Source organism: Eulemur rufifrons, chromosome 7 (assembly GCF_041146395.1).
Source record: "Eulemur rufifrons isolate Redbay chromosome 7, OSU_ERuf_1, whole genome shotgun sequence".
Lineage (NCBI taxonomy): Eukaryota > Metazoa > Chordata > Mammalia > Primates > Lemuridae > Eulemur > Eulemur rufifrons.
The window spans coordinates 176,916,482-176,939,491 of NC_090989.1; the positions used below are offsets into that span (position 1 = coordinate 176,916,482).

General features: G+C 37.3%; 1 protein-coding gene across 1 annotated transcript in view; it reads right to left on the minus strand.

The window, feature by feature from the left end:
• SHQ1 (SHQ1, H/ACA ribonucleoprotein assembly factor) overlaps positions 1-23,010 on the minus strand; it is a 94,332-nt gene that overhangs the window by 51,291 nt on the left and 20,031 nt on the right. The window contains exons 6-9 of the mRNA XM_069473815.1: positions 20,844-20,971; positions 13,753-13,907; positions 11,577-11,630; positions 9,691-9,814 (exon numbers count right to left, since the gene is read on the minus strand). Of these exons, the coding sequence (XP_069329916.1) occupies positions 9,691-9,814; positions 11,577-11,630; positions 13,753-13,907; positions 20,844-20,971 (461 nt within the window). The remainder of the gene's footprint in view (positions 1-9,690; positions 9,815-11,576; positions 11,631-13,752; positions 13,908-20,843; positions 20,972-23,010) is intronic.

Below are 23,010 nucleotides of genomic sequence, written 5' to 3' on the forward strand. Positions count from 1 at the left end.
GCCAGAATTAAATGAGATATGTTAGTATTTTATATACATAAAGGGAAGGAAGACATCAAATCATATGGGATCAAAGGTCCTGGAACCCCCTTTACTGGCCCCCACCCTACTACGTGTGAAGCATCTGCCCATGTATTTATTCCTTCCTCCTCGACACACTGCGAGTGCTCTGGTTCAGACCATATTGCCTGTCCCCAAACCACACAGGGTGCAGGCAAGAATGAGAGTCTCCTCTCTTTTCCTTGGCTCTAGCTTTGTTCCCTTCAGTGACCTATGATGAGCGTTACTGCTAAATGAATCTGATTTCATTACTCCATCACCAAACTCTTCAGTGGTTCTTAAGGCCCAATTTCTTTAGCAAGCCAATGTAGACTCTCTTTGACCCTGTCCCAACACAACATTCCCACCTTTATCCTACCATCTCCCTTCACATCCCAGGCTGCCAGACAAACTAGAGGATTTGCCATTTCTTGGATATGGAACTCATTTATTTTCCTCTCCCTGTTTTTTTTTTTCCCCCTTCTACTTTCTCAGGGAATATCTGCCCTCCACATTTTCTTTTCTAAATCCTACACATTCTTTAAGTGATGACTACCACTGTACCTCACTCATTAGGCATATGCTGTTTGCTTCTTCTTTATCAACCCCCTCTTCCCCTGCCCTACTAACAAGCACCCTATCGGGGTCAGAGTGAGGTGTGATACTGGAGTTACAGAAATCCTCTGACTCATCCCTCTACCCTCACCAGGCTCTGGCTGACCACAGTAACAATACAAAGGAGCTGAAAGAGAGGTAAGGGATCTGCTTTCTTAAAAAGGCTTTCTGGAGTTAGCTACATTAGACAATGAAGGACATCTTCTACCTCCCTCCCCTGACCTAATCTTGGAACCTGCACAGGGTTGCGATTTGGTCTCAAGGTGGGATTGAAGGAGCAGAGAGACCTGGTGCAAGCCTTCACCACAGCTGGAAACTGGCAGGTCCAAGGGGGTATGAGAAATGGACAGTAGGCACTTAGCTTGCTTTAGAGCACAGATTGAACACTGGGGGCCCTTCCAGATTAACTTGGACTCTCAGAAATGCTATGGCTCTTAACGGTGTTATTTAAAATCTTTTACTTTTTTGTTCAGATCTAGAGTTTTGAAAATTTTACATTACAGATTACTTTCTACTTCTCTAAAAAAGTCCCCCAAACTGGCACAGTTACACAGCAACAGTAGGCTACAGATGAGCCATTATCTCTCCAGTTCACACAGGCCTCATTATTCCCTATTTTCTTAAACCCTACTATCCCCACCCTCATTCATCTGCCCACTTGGCCAAGCAGGCATCTCAGTTTGCTTCCCCTAGTGGAGGGGTCTACTTTAATGTGAACCAACTAGATCAGACATGTCTCATCCTGTGGGGAGAGAGAAAACAGCTGAAATGATCCACTTCAATGCTGGCCACTATTTGAGATGGAAGGCAGCCAAAGACCTTGGCTCACTACGAAAGGGCTCGCCTCCAACCTCTATGTACACACCTAAGGCAGAGCAGGTAAATTTTTTCTGTAAAGGGATAGAAAGTAAATATTTTGGCTTTGCGGGCCATATGATCTCTGCTGCAACTACTCAACTCTGGCATTATAGCACAAAAGCTGCCTCAGACAATATGTTAGTGAATGAGCATGACTGTGTTCCAATAAAACTTTATTTATGGATACTAAAATTTGAATTTCATATAATTTTCTTTTTTCTTTTTTTAGAGACACGGTCTTTTTTTTTTTTTTTTTTTTTTTTTTGAGACAGAGTATCACTCTGTTGCCCAGGCAAGAGTACTGTGGCATCAGCCTAGCTCACAGCAACCTCAAACTCCTGGGCTCAAGCAATCCTCCGGCCTCAGCCTCCCGAGTAGCTAGGACTACAGGCATACGCCACCATGCCCGGCTAATTTTTTCTGTATAGATTTTTAGTTGTCCATATAATTTCTTTCTATTTTTAGTAGAGACGGGGTCTCGCTCTTGCTCAGGCTGGTCTCGAACTCCTGAGCTCAAATGATCCACCTGCCTTGGCCTCCCAGAGTGCTAGGATTACAGGCGTGAGCCACCTCGCCCGGCCTCAATATTACCTTCTTAAAGAAACTCTAAATTACATAAATATACAGTCATGCACTGCTTAACAATGAGAATACGTTCTCAGAAATGGGTCTTTGAGCAATTTTATCATTGTGCAAACATCATAGAGTGTACTTACACAAACCTAGATGGTACAGGCTACTACACACCTAGGTTATATGGGATAACCTATTGCTTCTAGGCTGCAAACCTGTACAGCGCATGACTAGACTGAATCCTGTAGGCAACTGTAACCCAATGGTAAGCATTTGGTTATTTAAACATATCTCAACATACAAAAGGTTGGCCAGCACAATGTTTCATGTCTATAATCTCAGCACTTTGGGAGGCCAAAGCAGGAGGATTGCTTGAGGCCAGGAGTTTGACACTAGTCTGAGCAAGAAAGTTGGACCTTATCTGTATTTGAAAATATATTTTTTAAATATACAAAAATATTTTTAAAAGAAAAAGTATTAGTAAAAATACAGTATTATAATCTTATGGGACCACTATCACACATGACATCATTGACCAAAACATCATTATGCTGTAACTATAATTCTTACATGTTTTCCAGATAACATATAAATATTACTCAATTTATTTCATCTAGGTCTCAATATTAACATACAACAGGACCATGATTCATTAGGATCAAATAAAATGTTTTCTCTTTGTTCCGCCAAATTTGTCTTAAATATATACAGTTTTCTGCCTTTATACTCTTACTTAAAGAAAGTAGATTTAAAGTTACTTTCATAAAAATTCAGATCCATAAAAATAACCTCAAAACTGACTTTAAATTTATCTAAAGAGGCACTAATTATAGAAGTCTTTTTTAAAACCATACATTCAAACTATGTAACTAACCTCCAGGGTTTTTACATTGCTCAGCTCAGAAAATGCAGAAATTAACAAAATCTATCTTAAATAAATAGTACAAGAAATACAATGTAGATTTAAATTGTATATAATATTTAAGAGATCATCAGATTTTGAGCCATCATCCAACAGTAAGCATTTGTATATAACTCCAATTTTTAAAGAATACATTTTAAAATATTTTAAGTGATTTTTTTAAACAGAATAATCATAAGCTGTTAATCATTTGTGGCAATTAAGACAATTATTTGTAAACCATATAGGAAATGCTGCCCCCTACAGTGTATTTTAAGAGAACAAAGAATTTTTTTACATAAATGTAACCCAGAAATTATGAGATCAATCTAAACATTTTTAGTGGTTAACAATTGTTTAGTGATTAACAGAAGCATTAGGGGGAAGGGGGTTCTATGGAGATGATTGGAATTTGATTTCTTTCCTTTAATGTTTATGCTCATATACAATATCCTTCTATACCAGGAGGGTGTATGTATGTGTGTGTACACACCCACAAATGCTCTGAGGATAAATAATATACATGACTGGGACGAAGGCGCCCATTAGGAGATTGGGAACACAGACTTGCACTTTAAGAACAGATAAGACTAAAAGGAATTTTCTTTGCCTTACAGAATGAGAATCCAGAGGGAACAAGGCCTAGGACTGTTCTACTTTCCCTTTCAAACATTCAGCTGCAGTTCAGGATGTCCAGGAATAACTCCTGCTGTCCTCTGAAGTTCTCTCCTTTCTTGGATTAGTTGGTATGTAAATGGTCAGCAAAAACAGGTAAAACGCTATTTCAATATTTGACTTTAATTCCATGCTATTTAAACTTCCTGAGAGCACTGCGATTGTTCCATTCCTAGAAACATTCATTGCTATGGGGAATTAAGTAGGAAATTAAAAGTTCAACAACAATTTAGAATATGAGGGGGAAAAAACAGAAAGAATTACCATCTCCGGGGTGTGGAGCAGGGAATTTAGTGAGAATATTTAAGAAGTAGAGACATAAATTTGAGTGATCAATTAACTCAGATAGGAAAGTAACTATCAACTAGTTTAAGAGGTGTAGGGGCAAATCTCACGATCAGATAGCATACCAACTTTCCACCATTTGGTCCCCACAAATTTTCATTGAGGAAACTATGCTATTCCATGAACTTCCTCATGCTGTCGACTCCCAATGTTTAGAACATTTCCTTCCCTCCTTCTATGTCCAAATACTACCCATCCTACAAGTCCTAAAGCAAATCTCATGGCCACCATGAAGCTTTCCATGAAGCCTAGTGAACTGTCATCTCTTTCTTTTTTGAACTACTTAATCTACATTTCTTCTAAGGTACTTACCACTGTCTGCTATGTATTTTATTTTATTTATTTATTTTTTAAGAGATGGGGTCTTACTGTTGCCCACGCTGGTCTCGAACTCTTCACCTCAAGTAATCCTCCCACCTTGGCCTCCCAAAGTGCTAGGTTTACAGGCTTGAACCACTGTGCACGGCCTATTTTATGTTACTGATGGACCTTAGCTCCCCTGCCAGTGCACAGGCTCCCCAAATGCCACATACACATCTAATTTGTCTTTCTACTGCTCTTCATATTTACAGGGTGCTTTGCACAGACTAGCTTCTGAGTAGGTACTCATTTAAAATATCTATTCAATGAATCAATTAATAGCTGAACTCATCAACCAATTAACAAGTACTTGAAAGCTGTAAGAAAATGGTAGGAGCAGAGAATTGAAAGTCAAAAGGTAGAGGCTCCCCTCTGTGGAAGGTTACACGTCTTAAATGACTTAAACATGGTCAGTTTCCCTGGCTTTGTATTTTCACTTTCTGTAATTTCTCTTTTGAGCTACTTGTTTCAAATGTAATTTTTAAAAACCCTGGTGGCTGTGTAATTCTGTGCCCCGACCCCTTCAGAACTACTTTATCTCCAGGACTTAGCTCAGCACCTTGATAGCGCAGGCACTCAATAAATACTTGTTGAATAAATCTCAAAATCGTTTCACATAATGTATTTAAAGAGTAAAAATTTTTTATATGTCCAGAACTGGGAAGTCATAGAAATTAAATATAGATAAATATCAACACTGTAGTGATTTCATCTTTCGGTTTTCAAGTTTTATGGTATCTCCTCTACAATTCTATTTTTTAAAAGCATTTGCTAGAACTCACTCTGGAATAAATGGAATTTAAACATTAAAAAGAGATTAAGGTTTCCTCAGAACTCAGAGCTCACACAATACACTTGCCATACCTCAAGTTTCTTAAACATCCATTTTTCTTTAAAGCAAGATCAGCTCCAAGCCCTGCCCTGCGCTTGCTGCCATAGCTCTTCTTTTCTTTCTCATTGATTCTGTTATTTTACCTATGAAAGAGGTTAGTAAAACAGTAATTTCTGAAAAATTGATTATCAAGCCTAGTTAATGACTGATAAGTAAGGGCTGTTAATTATCTGAAGTAAAACCAGCGTTCAATTGGTGACAATAGCTAGACTTCTGAAGCCTGTCAAGTAGCTACAATTCATGGGACTTGAAATGTCACAGAAAAGTAGGTGTCCACTAGCCTTAAAAACAAAACTAATGAATTTTATGTGTTTTTATTAGCCAAAAAATTTTTAAATGACAACTGGCCAAATAGGAATTATGTTTTCCACAAAATGGTGGATAAATTTAAATCTGAAACACAGTAATGCAGTGGTTAAGAGCTCAGGCTTAAAAAAAAAAAAAAAAAAAAAGCAGCCGTTTTATGAAGGAAAATCACAACACGTACAGAAACACGGAGGGCAGTGTCATGAATCCCACGTACTCGTCACCCAGGCAGCAGTCACCTTGTGGCCAACCTGGTTTCTGCTGCGCCCTCCCCACTTGCCCACAACCCACTCTGGACTATTGCGAAGCAAATTCCAGGCTTCATTCATATAATTTCATTTACAACTAGTTCAATACGTATAACGGCATAGACTTTCAGTTACACAGACCTGGAGTCAAATCCAGGTCACTAGCTGTGTGCCCCTGGGCTACTGACTTAACTTCTTTGAGCCTGTCTTCTATCTGCAAAACAGGGATAGCAGTCCCTGCTTCACAAGCCTGTAATGTGAGTGAACTAAGATGAGGCATCTGAAGAACTGAGCCTAGTGCTGGCACACACAAAGTAGCTACTATACCGCAGCTGTGGTCATTATTACTGCACTAGCATATTCAGACAGAACTGACATTTCCAACGAAGCTCAAAAAAATAAAATAAAATAAAATAAAACAGGTATCAAATATTCCCATATTTTAAAAAGAGATGCTAACCTCCATGCTGAACTCGTAGAGAAAGGAACCAAAAACGATTTGTAGTTTATTAGCCTAATATTCACCTCCAAGAGCTTAAGGATAAAGAGGTCCAGAAAAATCTCTTTGGATAAAGTTGGTGGAGTGCTGTGGAATTTTCTACCACCCTCCATGGGTCAGGGAGGAGGTGCTTTTCTGTCACCTTAAACCAAGAGGAAGAGGGTTTTAAGAGAGGCCCTAAGAGAGTACAACCTGCTTGCCCTGGAAGTGGTAATTTGTAGAATACAAAGACTGGTGTCTGACCCTCATCAAGAAGCAGGAAAGATCAGCATGTGATGACTGAGTGGAGGCAAGCACCACGTCCCACCCTGAGGCAGACCGGATCTGGGGAAGAGAAGGCTTCCTTTTTTAATGAAGTTCAAAGTAGACATTTCAAGTACTGAAATTAAACCCTCTTGTGACTAGAAGTGGTCAGAGAATTTTTATGTAATCTAAAGTGATAGAAAAAGTTACAGAGTATATACTACAGAAGACATATATATGATATGACACATACAGGATACATATTCCAACCAAGAAGGGAAAAAAAAAAAGAACCTATGGAATGAGCTCAAAGGGGGACTGGAGGGGAAAATGAAGTTGTTTTCCTTCCACCCCATCACATTCAGCCCTTCCAATGGAAGCAGAGTGAGGAATGCCTTACACAGATTAAAAAGATGTAGATATTAGTACAAATGCTCCATAAACTGTATGCTGCTCTCTTTTTATCCCTTTTACTTTTATTTTCAACTGACTAACAGCAGCTAAGTGATGCTTCCACGAAGGAGTCTACTCATTTTTCCCAAAAGAATAAAACGAGGAGGAGGCAGTGAAGTTACTGAAGAGACAGAGACAAAGAGGGGAAAATGGGAGAGTCAAGCGCCCCAAGGTGCCCCTCCAGGGACAGCAACTCCTCGTGCAAGGGCCTTTGTTAAGCACTGAAAACAGTACTTAAGCAGGCAAAGCAGGATTTCCTGCCCTTAAGGAGTTTGGCTTAAACACAACAGCAACCCGGACAGATACACACACAGTCTTCAGGAGGAGGGGAGGGAACAGGAGATGTAATACAAAACTGAAAAGGGCCAAAGGCCTAGTAAAGAATGCTTGTAAAGGCTACTGTGAAGTCAGATAAAGCAAATTCATGGCTTTTTGAGAACTCAGATCTTAGTCAATCAGTTATAATGAAATATCCTGCAGATTCCTGAAGCATTCCTACATTGGTTTTGGAAGCTCATTCCATTTAAGAGCAATCTTTCTTTGGGGGAAAACAGTCATTTATTACTTTCAACTATGGAAGCATGATACTGACCTTTATAATAAACAGTGTGAACACTGTGACTGCATTTTGAATTATAAGTAGGCATGAATTCATTCTTGGAAAACATTAAATGCCAAACCAGAGCTACCTCCACTTACATTACGAGGTGTCCAAACAAATGAGCCTCTTCAGTAGCAATAATGGCATCCCTGTGCCATCCACCTGTACAAATACACGTTTCAATCCTCACCAGGGCTTGTCAGTCCCATAGCTTATGGCATGAATTCTAGACAATCCAGCCCCCTGTTTCAGCACTAACTAGCCACAATCCAAATTAGTCACAGAACACATGGTATATGGTGCATAGAGGGTTCAGATTCACTTTTAGCAGAGAGGCCTCCAGTGTGTTACTTCAAGTTTTCTGTTGCTGTCATAACACAGCTGATAAGACTATTCTTGTCAGAGTGATAATGAATAAAAGTTAAGTCTCAATTTCAATTCTGACCTACTAAAACTTTTTGAGTAATTGATTACAATGTAAGCCAAGGCAATCAAACTTATTTTTGGTTATGCAATCACAGAACTGATTACTTTTCAAATAAAAATCCAGAGAACTAGACTACTTCCCAGAATAAAAAGTAACAAGTCGTAATTTGTATGTGTGACAGAGTCTGAGAAAGTGAGAGTGAAAGAGAGTGAGAGTGAGTGAGTAAACATGCACATGGGGGCTTGGCCACGGTTTTCCATCTGAGCCATGATGTAAAAGGATAATCACAAACTGCACTCTCAGTTTTTAAGTCTACGAATAATGCCCAGATAACCTACCATGACTTAAAAAAAGAAATGAATTGTGGCGTAATAACTCAAGCTCAACAACCACTCATTGATAGATTGATTTTTCAAGGTAATTTTAGCAATTCAAGAAATATCTTGGATGGAAGGCAAGAAGAAATAACATGCGAAAAAACAAAGCAGTTTGTAAGTTAAAGAACACGGATTTCCCAATGATAGTAGCTCTTTTATTCTATAATCAACAATCCTTCAAAATCAAATACAGCTAGTCTAAACCACTATGTGAATAAAAAGCCATCTTTCATTTAACTATAATTCATTTTTACAATTATTGTCTACTTTAAAAGAATCGACTTTTCCCCCCTAGGGCAAGAAGACTACAGGTTACACAGAAGGCAAAGTGCACCTCGAGATCGGAGTGATTCTCCCCTTTAAGCTAGTGAAGTCACCTGGATATAGAAGTAAGAACTTCCTTTCTTTCTCCTTATTCTGAAGTATGAAAACTAAGCTCCCAGAAACACTTCTAACTAAGGGCAAAGGAATGATGAGACTCCCCAGGGGGAGAATATAAGAAACGAACATAAAGTACTAAGAGTGACTTTTAAATAAATGTGCTAGAACTAATATATACAAATAGATGTTGCCCTCTTCAAAGTCATTATCTTGGAAATTAAACTTGTTCTAATGCTGCTATTACAGGTGCTTCGGAATTTGTTTCAGAGCCTGGAATTTCCCACATCCTTAAAGCTAATAAGTATTTGTCTTTTCAGGCTGAATTTAGCAATAGTCAAAAGTCCTCAGAGTAGTTGTGTTTTTCACTGAAAAAAACGCTTCCTAACATCCCAAATCCTACCTAGATTTGTCCCCTGGATGTGTCCCCTCCTAAATACTTCCCCCTGCAGTCCACTTTTCTATTTGGAATTGCTTACTTATATGTCATCTGTCTCTCTGATAAAACTGTGAACTTCATCAGAGAAAGGAACTTGCCTACCTTCTTTATTATTATACCCACAGTCCCACCATAGAGCCTACAAAATTATAGGCATCCAAGAAATACTGAATTATGCAATCTACTATAATGTAAAATGGTCTGAATTATTGGGTATACCTTTTCTATTTACCCTCCCTACTTCTCTCAGAAAAGAGTATCACGCTTCTGTGTGATTATATATCTGTATAGAGGGCCTATTACTTTAAAAGTGGTTGGATTAGACGATTTATTTGTATATAGAAAAAATATGGTGTAGAGTGGAATTTATACACAGAAAAAAGCAAACATCATGATATCTTCACAGTCTAAAAACTTACAACTGTTTCATTCCCAAATTTGTAAGCACAATAATTTCTTACCTAGTTGCAGTATCTTTATAGTGTCTTTGTAGGCCTTCATCACCAGCTTGAAATGGCGATAAAGTGGGTAGCACAAAACTCTTCTTCCAAAAGATACCATGATCTCCTGAACATTACTCCAAGTCTGTGAAGTGTCATTTTAATAAGCAGTCATTTCCATAAAATGTTATGCAAACAAAAGCACACAATGAAAAAGAACACTTTTCTCAATTAAAAAATTAAAAACTATAAATTTGGATCATCATAAAGCTAAGCAGGAGAAAAATAAAACCATGAAATGATTTTTTGTAAACCTTACAATAAAATATTTAATTGCAGTCTTTGTAATTTCTCATGCTATATCAACATATCACAAATGCTCCTTTAAAATCACATATATAGCAGGAAAGTTTTTAAAAGTCTTAAGAATTACGAATAAGAATCTAAAACACATGGCATTAACAAAATACAGGTGCCCATAAAGGACATTTTAAAATAATGTATGTTTCATATTTTTGTCTTTTGGGGTCATTCAAGATGGCACAGATCAATGAAGTATGTTCAGTCTCCTTTTTAATTTTTTTTGCTTTAGGCATGAGTAATACAAGATATTTACTTGACTAATTTGCTTTCACTCATCAAAGAGAAAACACTGCAGTACTGATTTCTAGAAAAAAGTAGTTTATCTTCAATGGTATCAAATACCATTCAGATTTATCTTCAATGGCATCAAATTATCTCAAAAACAAAAATTTCAAAATAAAGTCACAAATAGGTGAATTTTCATGTAGATTTTAATAATTATACTACAAAATTATCTAGTCGCCAACTACTTTCAATTTATTAATAAACGCAATTATTACGTAAACCAATTCCTCTATTATATGCTGCTGGGGCAGTATGAGGAACTTAAATGAAGCCTAGAGAGCAGCACTTCTCCATCTTTAATATGCGTATGAATCACTGGGGATCTGGCTACACATTTTGATTCTGAACCAGTGGCTCTGGGTTGGGACTCAGATTCTGTCTTCTTAACAAGCTCCCAGCTGAGGCTGCTGGTCAAGCTGTTGGTCCCTGGACCACTCCTGTAGTAAGATTCTCTATCTGATAAAGTAAATGTTTCGGTTCCTGTTTACATATTACCTATTATTTGAACAAAGTGATGCCATGAAGCAATCATGATTTCACAACTTAAAAAATACCATTAAATAGTTGTCTTAACTGATGATACAATTACCAAATATTTAAATGATACTTTTTTAAAAGCTTCTACCTTTAATTACTGTTTTGATCTACAACAGTTTGTTCAAAATTAGTAAATTTAAAGATATTACCCTTTGAAATTTTTGGTGGGACCTGCACAACTATTTTCTAGAAGAAAATGGATATAAACACAATTATTACTATACTAAAAGAGTTATCGAATTTAACCACACTAATTGTAGGACCTAGGATAAGTTATCTAAGCTATCTGATCTAAGTTTCCTCACCTGTAAAACCATCAATACTTACCTCACACACTTACTGAGAGGAATAGGTAAAGTAATACATATGAAAAACTTAGCACAGACCCTGGCGTCAGTTATTACCTAGGTTTGCTTCCCATCTGTGAGCTCTGAGCCCCAATATATGCCACCTTAGACACACACCCCCAACTCTACCCCGCATTCTCCCCCAGAAAACTATGTCCCCATTCTTTCACCAAAGTGTGTTTCCCTCACTCAACTTTCAAAATACCTGGCTTCACTATCAGAATTTCATTAAAAAGACGGAAAACAAAGTTGCACAATAAAAGTTTCCACTTTTAAAAATTCAAGGAATTGCTCGAATTACCCAAAATGAAGTAATGACGAGAAAAATAACTTTCTGAACAATAAATGCTAAACAAGTGCAACTGGAAATCATACCTCAAACCAGCACAGTGTTGAACTCAGTTTTCTGATATTCCATGCAGATTCAACCTTTATTTGTTTTGAAGAAAAGAGTATCATCACACAGAGGTAACGTCATTTAAGAATAGACCAATACATACGTTTATTCAGCCAGTATTGAGTAGTACTGACATATGTATTCATGACTATAATAAAATAATTGTTTTACTGATACAGAGACTATCAGAGGGAAGTTTCTGTTTACTTTTATTGGGATTTTATAAAATAAAACTTTTCTACTGATAAGAGTATCAGAACACGAGAATAAATAAGCAAGGACTTTGAAACAAAAATTAAAGCCAAGTGATGCTTGCTCAATTTCTGTCCTTCTCAGCTGAGTTACTTGTCTCCCAAACATTCTGTAAATGACATATCAAAGGAATCAAAGATAATGTTGAAATGATGTCTGTGGCACTTAAAAAGCTGCTAGAGGAACTTGATTGTTCAGAGAATGCTTGTGAGAATATGCACATTCTAGAGAAGATCTCAAAGTTGCAAGACTTCATGATGTCAAATATAAGGAAACAAGAATAAAAATGGTAAATTTTATCAAGTATATTTAACTAAAACACCCTCACTCATCTTTTCAAGATTCAATAATATGAAATACTTTTTTGTCAAAGAAAGCATTTTCTTCAAATATAGTGTCTTTAAAAGATGCGTGGAAACAAAAAGTATTTTCAGATATAGTATATCCTTGACACAGTCCATAATATTCATTTTGGAGGCAAATTCAAACCACAGAATCACCTTAGAAATTTTCAGAATCATGAGAACAAAAAAACTGGCACACATCAAATGCTAACTCTAATACTATGCTAGTGCTATGGTGTTAAGAAAAGCAGATTAAATAGCATACCCATATGACCCAATGTAAATACACATGTGCAAAATGAAAGGAGACTGGGAAGAGATACATCACCTTGTAACAGTGGTTACTTTTGATGGCTGAAGTTACAGAAAATCTTAATTTTCTTCATGTTGTGTATTTTCCTTTATAATATGATTTATTTATGTAATTCAAAAAAGGAAAGCACATACTCAGGTCAAAAATAACCCTCTGAGCAAAGACAACTATAAACAGCTGCAGGACCATACTAACTAGAAAAACATTTTTTGGTTTTCCAGCCTTTTTAATATATAATCAGTGATACAGGTGAGCAAGAAGGTTAGCTCATTTACAAAATCAAATATGGTTTAAGAAGAGATATGGGCCGTTCCTGTAATCCTAGCACTCTGGGAGGCCGAGGTGGGTGGATCGTTTGAGCTCAGGAGTTCGAGACCAGCCTGAGCAAGAGCGAGACCCTGTCTCTACTGAAAATAGAAAGCAATTAGCTGGACAACTAAAAATATATAGAAAAAATTAGCCAGGCATGGTGGCATATGCCTGTAGTCCCAGCTACTTGGGAGGCTGAGGCAGAAGGATCACCTGAGCCCAGGAGTTTGAGGTTGCTGTGAGCTAGGCTAATGCCACAGCACGCTAGCCCAGGCAACAGAGTGAGACTCTGTCTCAAAAAAAAAAAAAAAAAAAAAAGAAGAGATATGATAAAGTCTATATTATTTTTTAAAAGGTCATTTCAGAAATAATTAACTTAATAAAAGCATTTACTTTTACAATATGATTCCTTTACATAGCAAAAAATGGTATGATTTGGGTTTTTAAAAATCTGATTTACATACAATTTTTCAGCAGTACACATGCAATATGAATTGAGGGACACTTACAGGTAAATACTAAGATTTCTTTTTTTGTAAAATGCTACACTTTACATCTGCTGACTGATGGCTAAGGGAAAGAACATATGGGTACAATGCCCCCTTGCCAATGTCAAGTGTCATGTAACAGCCTTCTTTCTTTAACCAAAAGAGAAGAGAGCTCAGGATAGCCTTCCTCTCTACTCTCAGCTTTACTCCCTTAAACTTCCCTGCTCTGCTATTTGGCAGAGACTAATGCCAAAAGAGAAAATAAAAAGACCAGGTAAGCATTAGCTTGCATGTTGGTACGCACCGCCACCACACACATGCACCTCTGCCTGGGGCATCCCCTAAATAATCCCAACAGGTTCTACTCTAGACAGGAGAGCTGATGCCTTAATGCAGTTTATTTAGCACAGTAATCTATGCTGACATGCACAGACACACGTGCACTTACATTCCTCTCTCCTTCAGTGACACAAGTTTCATAGCAATATGCCAGAAGGATATCAATCAAACCGTAGTACACCTGACTCCGGGCTTCCTTGTCCAGCAGATAAGATTTATTGACAAATTTTCGTAGCTGATATTTCTCTTCTTCAGAAAAAGACACTAGAAGAAAATGTGTTTAAAATTAGAAGTTTCATTCAGTTTTGTAAAACCCCTAATGTGGAAGATTTGTCAAAATTAGAATTTTGATTATTGAAACTGAAATAAAAGTTTTTTCTACTTAACTCTGGATATCAAAATAACTTTTTAAGTAGACTTCACAATTTTATTAAGGACTCTGCATTAGCTCAAATCTTAGTAGAGCTAAATAAAGAAGAAATTTTTAAATATCTATTCCTTATTAGAATAGCCCCCCCCCAACACCTTTTCGCTATACTGCTCTATATTTAAGGCCTCTAAATGCTAGAGTTACTGACTTTAAAATTAAGATAACACATTTAGACAACAAAAAATGTATAATAACTAAAGCACTCTGAACATACTCATTATCCATTTTGAAAGTTTTATACCAAGAAATATGAATATTCCCAGATATTAATCAATTTTAAGGGCATAGTATTTATTTTTTAATATCTTCTACCAATATAAGTCAAGTTTTACATATGACCATATCACACATACTAGACTTGGGGGAAGAGAATGTTTCTTTTCAACACAGATCCTTTTTCCCATTCTTCTTTTGCTTGGTACCCTCTCTCCACCTGAATCTTCATCAAAAGTTTCCCCCATATTAAAAATCTACTATATATCATTCTATAGTTTTCTCTACACCCATGTAATCATATACAGACACAGAAACATATATGCTAGGGAGTTTACGCCTCCTATCTCCTGCAAAGAATTAGGTCACTTTCTCTATCGAGCCCCTCTCAACAATAACTCTGGCAAATCCCTCCAAGTCAACTGGTACGTAGCTAATTTTTATAAAGGAGTATAATATTCCAAGATGTACCATGCTCTGTCCAACCACTCCCCCTACTGATGGGCATGCACTTTGCTTCTAGTTTTCTGCCACTGCTAATAACACTACAAAAAATATCCTTGTCATATGTCCTTGGATATTGGAGGGTTTGTTTCCATAAAGTAGATTCTCAAGAGATTTACTGGGTCAAAAAGTGTATGCATTATATTAATACAAAGATACTTAAAGGCTACAATAACTTTCTAACAGTCAGAGATAGAACTTCCTCTTCCTTCACATATTATACCTCCCACCTGTTCCTGGTAAGAAATGTAAATTGCTTTTTCCCAGTTGTTCCCAGTTTAATGAATATAAAGTGACTGTGGTAGGCAGAATTTTAAGATGACCCCCAGTGAGTCACATCACTGTGTGACGATGGAGCTTGTGACTTGTTTCTGTCTAGTAGAACATGGCAAAGGTGATGGGACAGTCACTCCTACGATCACATTCCATTATTAGCAGACTGCAGCCAGGGACTCGCCTGCTGGTTTTGAAGAAATAAGACGCCATGAGGTGAGGTGAGAGGGCCTGTGAAAAGGCTACGTGGCAGGGACCTGTGGCATCCTCTAAGATCTGAGAGTAGCCCCCAGCTGACAGCAACCAAGTGAGGGCCTCAGTTCTACAACCGCAAGGAATGTAATTCTGCCAACAATCACGTCAGCTTGGAAGAGGACCCTGAGCTCCAGAAAGGAACATAGCCACCAACATCTATAAAAAATAATAATAACTTTTAAAAATGGACACCTTTGGCTATAGCCTTGCATGCCCCTAGGCATCAGACCCAGCTAAACCAGGCCCAACTCCTGACTCACAGAAACTGTGAGACCATGTTGTATGAAGGTCATAGTTAATTCTTCATGCAGCAAGCAAAAACTAAAATGGTGACATATCATTGCTGCTTCACTTAGTATTTCTCTAATTGCTAAACTTTGAGCATTACTTCATAGGTTTGCAGGCAATCTGGATTTGCTCTCCTGTAAATTATCCACTTCAATGTGTTTTGCCCAATTTTTTCTATTGGATGGCTCATCTTGTCAAATTAAGAACTTCCTTGTATATCATCTCTCCAAACCTACTGTTTCTCTACTGAGTTTGCTTATGGTGCCCTTTGCCACTGAAGCATTTATTTGTTATGTAGCCAAATAGGTCCATTTTTTTCCTAACAGATTCTGAATTTATAGCCTTAATTTCCTCAACCCTTGAATTGTACATGAAGTCTCTTTAAGATTAAATTACTATTCATTACATGGAAGTCAATCATCATAAAGGTCTTCATCCTTATCATCTTCACTGAGTAGGCTGAGGAAGAGGAGGGGTTGGGCTTGCTGCCTCAGAGGGGCCGAGGAAGAAGAAAACCTAAGTATATAAGTGGACGTCAGGCAGTTCAAAGGTGTGTTGCTCAAGGGTCAACTGTATTTAACTAACAATTTATTAATAAGACAGATAAACTGAGTGTTGACTGCTTCAGTAAAGGACACACCCGAAGATCCCTTAATTTAAATAAAAGCTCTCAGTTCACTTTAAGCAATTCAATTTAAGGAAACTGCATGAAGGAACACACTCACTGCATGAAGAAAATATACCTGACAAAGTATTATATTTTAAAACCCCTCGTATTTAGCAAGAAGGTTTGAGACAGTACTCCCTTAGGTATGGTTTTTGAGAAGTTCATTAATTTAACTAATAGGAAAGTGCCAGGTGTTCACGATGATATCTCACTAGAGAAAAGTCTTTATGTACCTAGCTTACTAATAAAGACCTCTGCTTCCACATAACTCTGAATCACAAAGTAAGCATGCTCGGAACCATTTAACAGCACATCAACTCTTCTACATGTTCACACCTTCATTCTTGAGTAATCCATACCTGTACATATTTAACGATTTGTAAAGGTTGAACCAGGCGCCGTAGGTTCTGATGTTACACTCCCCATATGTAAGTGCTTCTACATATTCTAAGTCATTTTCAATAACTATATACATAAAAAAGCCTACTTGAATGTACTCTTCTGCTTGGATGCTACATCCTGCCAGCCTTTCCCTAAAAACAGTGCTACCTTTTTTGGGGCACTTTTAAATTCCATTTTGGCTACTCAGTTCATTAATTATACACAAACACATTTAAATTCTGAAATTCAAGAAAAGAAACCAGAGAAGATAAATAACAATAACAACAAACCAGGAAATCACAAAAGTAACCAAAAGTCTGAGCTCCTGAAGGCCTTTTTTATTAGAGCTGTAAATCATATCACCCAAAGGGAACTTGGGGAGGTTTGCACACAGTCAGGTCTAACCTAGCAGCAGTACTGGAAATAACTACAGACTCAGTGCCAACAATACTTGGATGATTGCCATCATGAGTAACATTTGTCAAGCATTTGTATGACTTAGCTACACTACAAAGCAGCTTTGCTATATAGTTCACAACATTTCAGTTAATTATACTTCTAAAAATAATCTCTAATGAAACAAAAGGCAGCAGAAAGTGCAATACGTTTGGGGAAGAAACTGGTGCCCTAAAAATGACGCAAATGGCCCAGGACCACCTCCCAACATCAAAAACCGCACCAGTATGTTTGAGGACTGCAAAGGGACTGCCATCAAAATAGACAGATGTCAGTGAGGTAGTCACTTTTTCTCTGGAACATTTTTTAATTTTGTTACTTTTAAATCCTCCCTTCCTCTCTGAATCCCCCTCCCAAATATCCCAGTCTTGTCTGGGTCAGCAATTAAATCATCCACAATCTGGCTCCTCTCAGAGTAGGGCACATCTGTCTATTCCATTGTACACTTATTGGAAACAGATCAAGGGAACCAGAAGAAAATGTGCTGCATGCAAACCTTCAGCCCAAGTGGGTAGCCCTGCAGAGCTACAACTTTCAAAACTGACACTGACAGTTATCTCCACAAACACTGAAGGGCTCACTGGTGCCAAACAGGATGTCCCTGCTAGGAAGTTCACTGACTATAAATGTTATGTGGTGTCATAACAAGCAATAACGTGCCAAGACTCTTGAGCTGAGATTAACCACTGAAAGACAACATGGGAAATGCGGTAAGTCCATCCTCATGAAACCAGAGCTCGGGGGAAGCACAGCATTTAACGCTTCCATTTACAAGCCTCTGGGGAGGAAAAATCTGGATCATCGCAAAGCTGAAGAAAAGTCTCACTGGTGTAACTCAGGGCTCTGATAAAAATGACAAGAATCACAACAAAGGCAAAGACAGGGAGCAAAGTTCACCACCTAAGGTTTACCTGGAATTCAAAACAAGGCAGGTTCATATTTTATGATGAAGGACGAATCAAAGATACACTGTTCACCTGCACTGTTACAACTGCCTGGCAACATCTGATGAGAGAGCATTGAAGAGACAATAGCCCACTGCTACGACACAAAGAGGAAGAAGGCCGGAAAGGCAAAGAAGAACAAAGAGGAAGAGAGCGGGAAAAGAGACAGCAGCATCGTGTACCATGGGTAAACAGAAAACTTAAAAGTTTATTTCTTTTTCCCTATTTTATCCTGGTTCAACACACTTCAATTTGTTCATCCAATTCTGGGTGTCTCAAATATGTGATCCCGAAAAAAAAAATGAGAAAAAAGCCTCCTTAACAAAGAACTTTCCCTTAAAGCTTCATAAATGTTCAAAAATTATAATTTCACAGAGAAACCATTCAATTTCTGGCTCTCCTACCATTGATTTTACTCTATAATCATAATTTCTAACATTCACAATATGCTAATAATTTTAAATACATTGTCTCACTCAATCCTCACAAAAACTCTAAGGCAGGTACCGAATGTCCACAGCAACCTGAAGTTGCACAGTCACACTGCTAGCAAGTGGAGCAAGGAGTCAAAGCCCGAGCCCCACGTTTAGCTCATACCTATACTTAAGCTAATACTTGGCATATTAGAAGAGGCACTTTCTCTTCAACACAGCTGAAGTTCTTCTACCTTAGATCACATGCCCTTGCTATTTTTAAAGGTGATTTTTAGAATGAATCACCATAATGGCTTAGCAGACTATGACTGCTCCTGACACACCAGCCTGGCTATAAGCCACGGGTCAGACGAAGGGTTAGGAGGGGAAGTGGTTAAAAGGATGGACTGGCTTAATCTCCTGTTAAAATTACACAGAGAGAACTAACTCAAAGCATTGCTGACACAGAAAACTGGACTGAGAACGAGCTACAATTTATCAAAGTAGAGCAAGATAGAATTTAAATCAAAGGTAATGCCTTTGATTTTTAGGGCAACTAGCTCACCCTGGTGGACAGAAAACTCAACTTCCAACCACCAATCTCCTCCCACTCCACTTCATTAAAATACTATGCTAAAACTGGGGAAACTGATTCAGATCAGTTGATATCCTTGATGATTTAAGTTTGAGCAAATTTTCTGAGCAGATCTACATAGTATAAACATAGCATATACAGTATAAACTGTGTTAGCAACCCTATACCTGAAAATTTGTCTGTATAATGTGGGCAGTCTCTGAAAACTTCTTAAACTCAAGTCAAATATAAAACCCTGGATTTGCTGAAAACAACAATAAATGTAACAAAAGTCATTATAAGTAAGTGTCTGTTACACAATAGAGCCAATCCATTTTCCAAAAGATTATAGTAGCAATTTTTTGATCTGGTAGAAATCACCTAAACCTAATAAAACCTAACCACAAAACTATTTATTGCAATATTTATTTATTCCATATTTATTGGGTACCTTCATATAACAGACACCACGCTAAACACTGAAAAAATAGCAGATAACAGGCCATTGCATTGCTAGGCAGAGAATCAAAAGACTGATGTAATACAGACCTTGTTGCTACTTCAGATTGAATGGCCAAAGAAGGCCACTGTATTATTTGCAATAGCAGAAAACTGTAAACAACCCAAATGCCCGTCAATAGTAAACAGCCAAAATGTCCATCAATCATGATAAAAATAAACAACAGGACAGTAGGCAGTCAATGAAAAGCTTCAGGTAGAACTGTAAGTGCTGATATAGAAGATCTGCAACATATACTACAAGTTGAAAAAAGCAAGGTAAGAACAGGGTATACATAAGTCTATGTGTATAAATTTCTTAAAACAAATATTTAGATGTGGGAATATATATTTGAAAAATACCCCAAAATTGTTAACAGTGGAACTTATGGTAGGAAGAGTCCATATTCTATTTACTTTTTTTTTTTACTTAACCTACAGACGTAGAACATGAGATATTCCATTTAATATTCTTCAGAATGTACATGTGTGTGTACATTCCTTTCATTTAAACATTGAAATTTTATTTTTAACATAGAAATAAAAATCAAATCAGTATGACAGAAAACTTGGGCCTTCTATTCTCAATTTATCTGATACTGTTATAATTCTAATCTACAGACTTAATATACACCAACCTCGCACTTAGGGAAGGTGGTAATAACATGCCCATCTAAGAAAGAACTCTTTGTGGCTAACATTTGGCTTAACGTTCATTATGGCACAGCCATCTCTTGTTGCTCATAAAACTCCCCAGCTCAGCTTTCACTGGAAAAAGTTGGCCCATCTGCAATCTGTAAGGTACGAATATGAGAACAACTATTTCTGCTTCTTCATAAAAACACTTGTGAAAAAACTGGGCAGGGCATATCAAATTCATTCAACAGAGAAAGGGACTGAGAATTGGGTCTTTTCCCACCATTATTAATACTCAAATGTCCCCACCACAGAGGAATGTTCATCCCTCTCATCAGATTATTCAGAAAGTACAAATGTCCTGTGTGTTACCATCCCTAAATTTACATACATACATTCATTCATTAATTTAATAAATTTAAAAGAACTCCAATGATCCTAAAGGAAAATATACTTCAAAAAAATTTTCCAACACAAGTAAGTCCTAATTATTTAGTGGTATTTTCCACTTGGGGTGAAGATCTTATTTCTAAAACTAGCAATCCAAAATCATATTTTCATATTATGAGGCAATTATAATTATAAGCTTAAGAAAAGGGAAGGCAGTAAACTTGGTGTACCATGAGATTTTAAAATGAAACAAATGAGCCTAATTTTAAGTTTCTTACCTAACACAGCATGATCTTCTTGCTCTTGACTCTTTTCCCAAAAGGCCATCATTTTTGCATATGTGTCAGTCCACCAAGGCTTATACTTCAAAATCTGTTCAACTGCCTCATCTTCAAAAAAGTCAGCTCTGGGAAAAAAGAAAAAAAACACTGAATGGGCTTGTTACGTAGGATTAGGCTGGTTTTCATTTTTTAAAATTGTTTCTTAACTCATCATATTTGCACTAGAAATACAGATTGTTAATTCAAAGTGCATTTCGAGGAAAGACTGAGCATTTTATTTACTTTCTTTGCGGTTACCAATCACCATAAAACAAAAGTAAGCATCTGATTAGAGGGATATTTGACACTTCTGATCTCTTTAAATAGAAGATACACAGAAGACCAGTACTTCCCTGAAGTCCCATCTCATATTCAGTGGTGTGGGAAGAAGTGAATCTGAACACACACTGGACTGAAACCCAGCACTTGTGCTAGGTTTGCAAGGACCACAGATTTTGTGAGATCACAATAAAGGAAAGAATTTTCAACTTCACAAGCAAAGAAAAACAAACAGATGAGTAAGAAACTCAGGATACTATACCTCCACAAAGAGGCTACACACATATGTAGACACACACATACACACACACACCCCATTTTTTAGTGTGTGCATGCATATTTTCTACTAAGAGGTTATCTATTTTACTTAGCTATTTTAATCTTAACAGTTCTTTGATTTTAAACTATTGAAAAAGATAAAAGCAGCCACGGCAGAAAACAGAAAACTACTTGTCCCGCACTTACTTTCTCCATTTTAACTACAAAAATAACAGCTACATTCAAAATACACCTCTCACTTTTGGAGGACACTTATTCAGAAATGATACTATCTTGCATTCAAAGTTGTGAATTGGTATTCTTGGGAAAAGCATGATAAAGTATAACTCATGGTGAAAATTTCATTTATACTTCAGTTAACTAGAAACTCAAAGAATTGGCTGCTTTGATAAATTGAATTTTCTAGCTGACAGTTTTATGACCTTAGACACTTTTTTTCCTTTCAACTGAGACACTGAAATCTTTTAAAAATTAGAAAGATCACAGATAACTCTTGTTCCAGGCAACTGCATTAAGAGCTTTGCATCCATGATTTCCTTGAATCCTCGTATCACCACTATGGGCAGGGAGTACCAGTAATGCTCATTTTACTTGGGTGGAAACTGAGGCTCAGAAAAGTTGTGTATCTGGGCCAAGCTCAGAGTACCAGTAAGAAGTGTGCCCAGGATATGGACCCACTCAAGTCTTACTCCAGAATCCAAACTCTTACCAACATAAATATTTCCTTTTTATGCATGAGGAAATAAGTACATATCGGACACAACTGTATAGCTAGTTGAAATGGGAACTCTCAGTAACAATTTTTGTCAGGTGCACAAGGTATATGAGACTAAGACGAAGTACGTGCTTTATAAACTAATCCTACTAAGTCTATTTTCTTACTAGCTATCTCTTTCTCCTTAAAGTGATAGAAAATTCTTTCAGATTGAGGTTCTACTATAGACTCATCCACAAATCAGAATGTGAGCTTTTTTCTAGGAAATGAATTTCAAAAAGGATAAGCAAGAGGAGTAAATGGCTAAAATGGTAAATAAATCATTCATTCAACAAAAAGTATTGACTTTGCGCCATGTTCCAAGCTCCACGTTAGACAGTGGGGTTCCAGTGCTGACAAGACACAGACAGTCCTGGCCCTCACGCAACTTACAGTCCCATGGGAGAGTCAAGCAGTTGTTAATACAATACAGCATAATGCTATGACATGACAGAACAAGATTCTAGGGCAATATAAAATTAGGATGACAGGCAAGGACTCTGGAGGAAATAATATCTAAATGAACAACTGAATGATAATTAACAGTTAACCAGATTAAGAGGGGTGGGAGAGGGTAGTCTGGGCTGAAATGATAGTTGGCAAAAGCTAGGAAACAAGAAGGCACATTAAAGGAGAGAGAAAAAAGTTGAGAGAAGCTAAAAATAATATGTTGTAGTGACAATAACCTTGTAAGCTATGTTAAAAAATCTGGAGGATTTTTATCCCTAAGAACAATGAAACACTTAAAAGCTTTTACATAGGAGAATGACAGTGTGTTTTAGAACTATCACACTTACGGCAGTCCGGAAAATG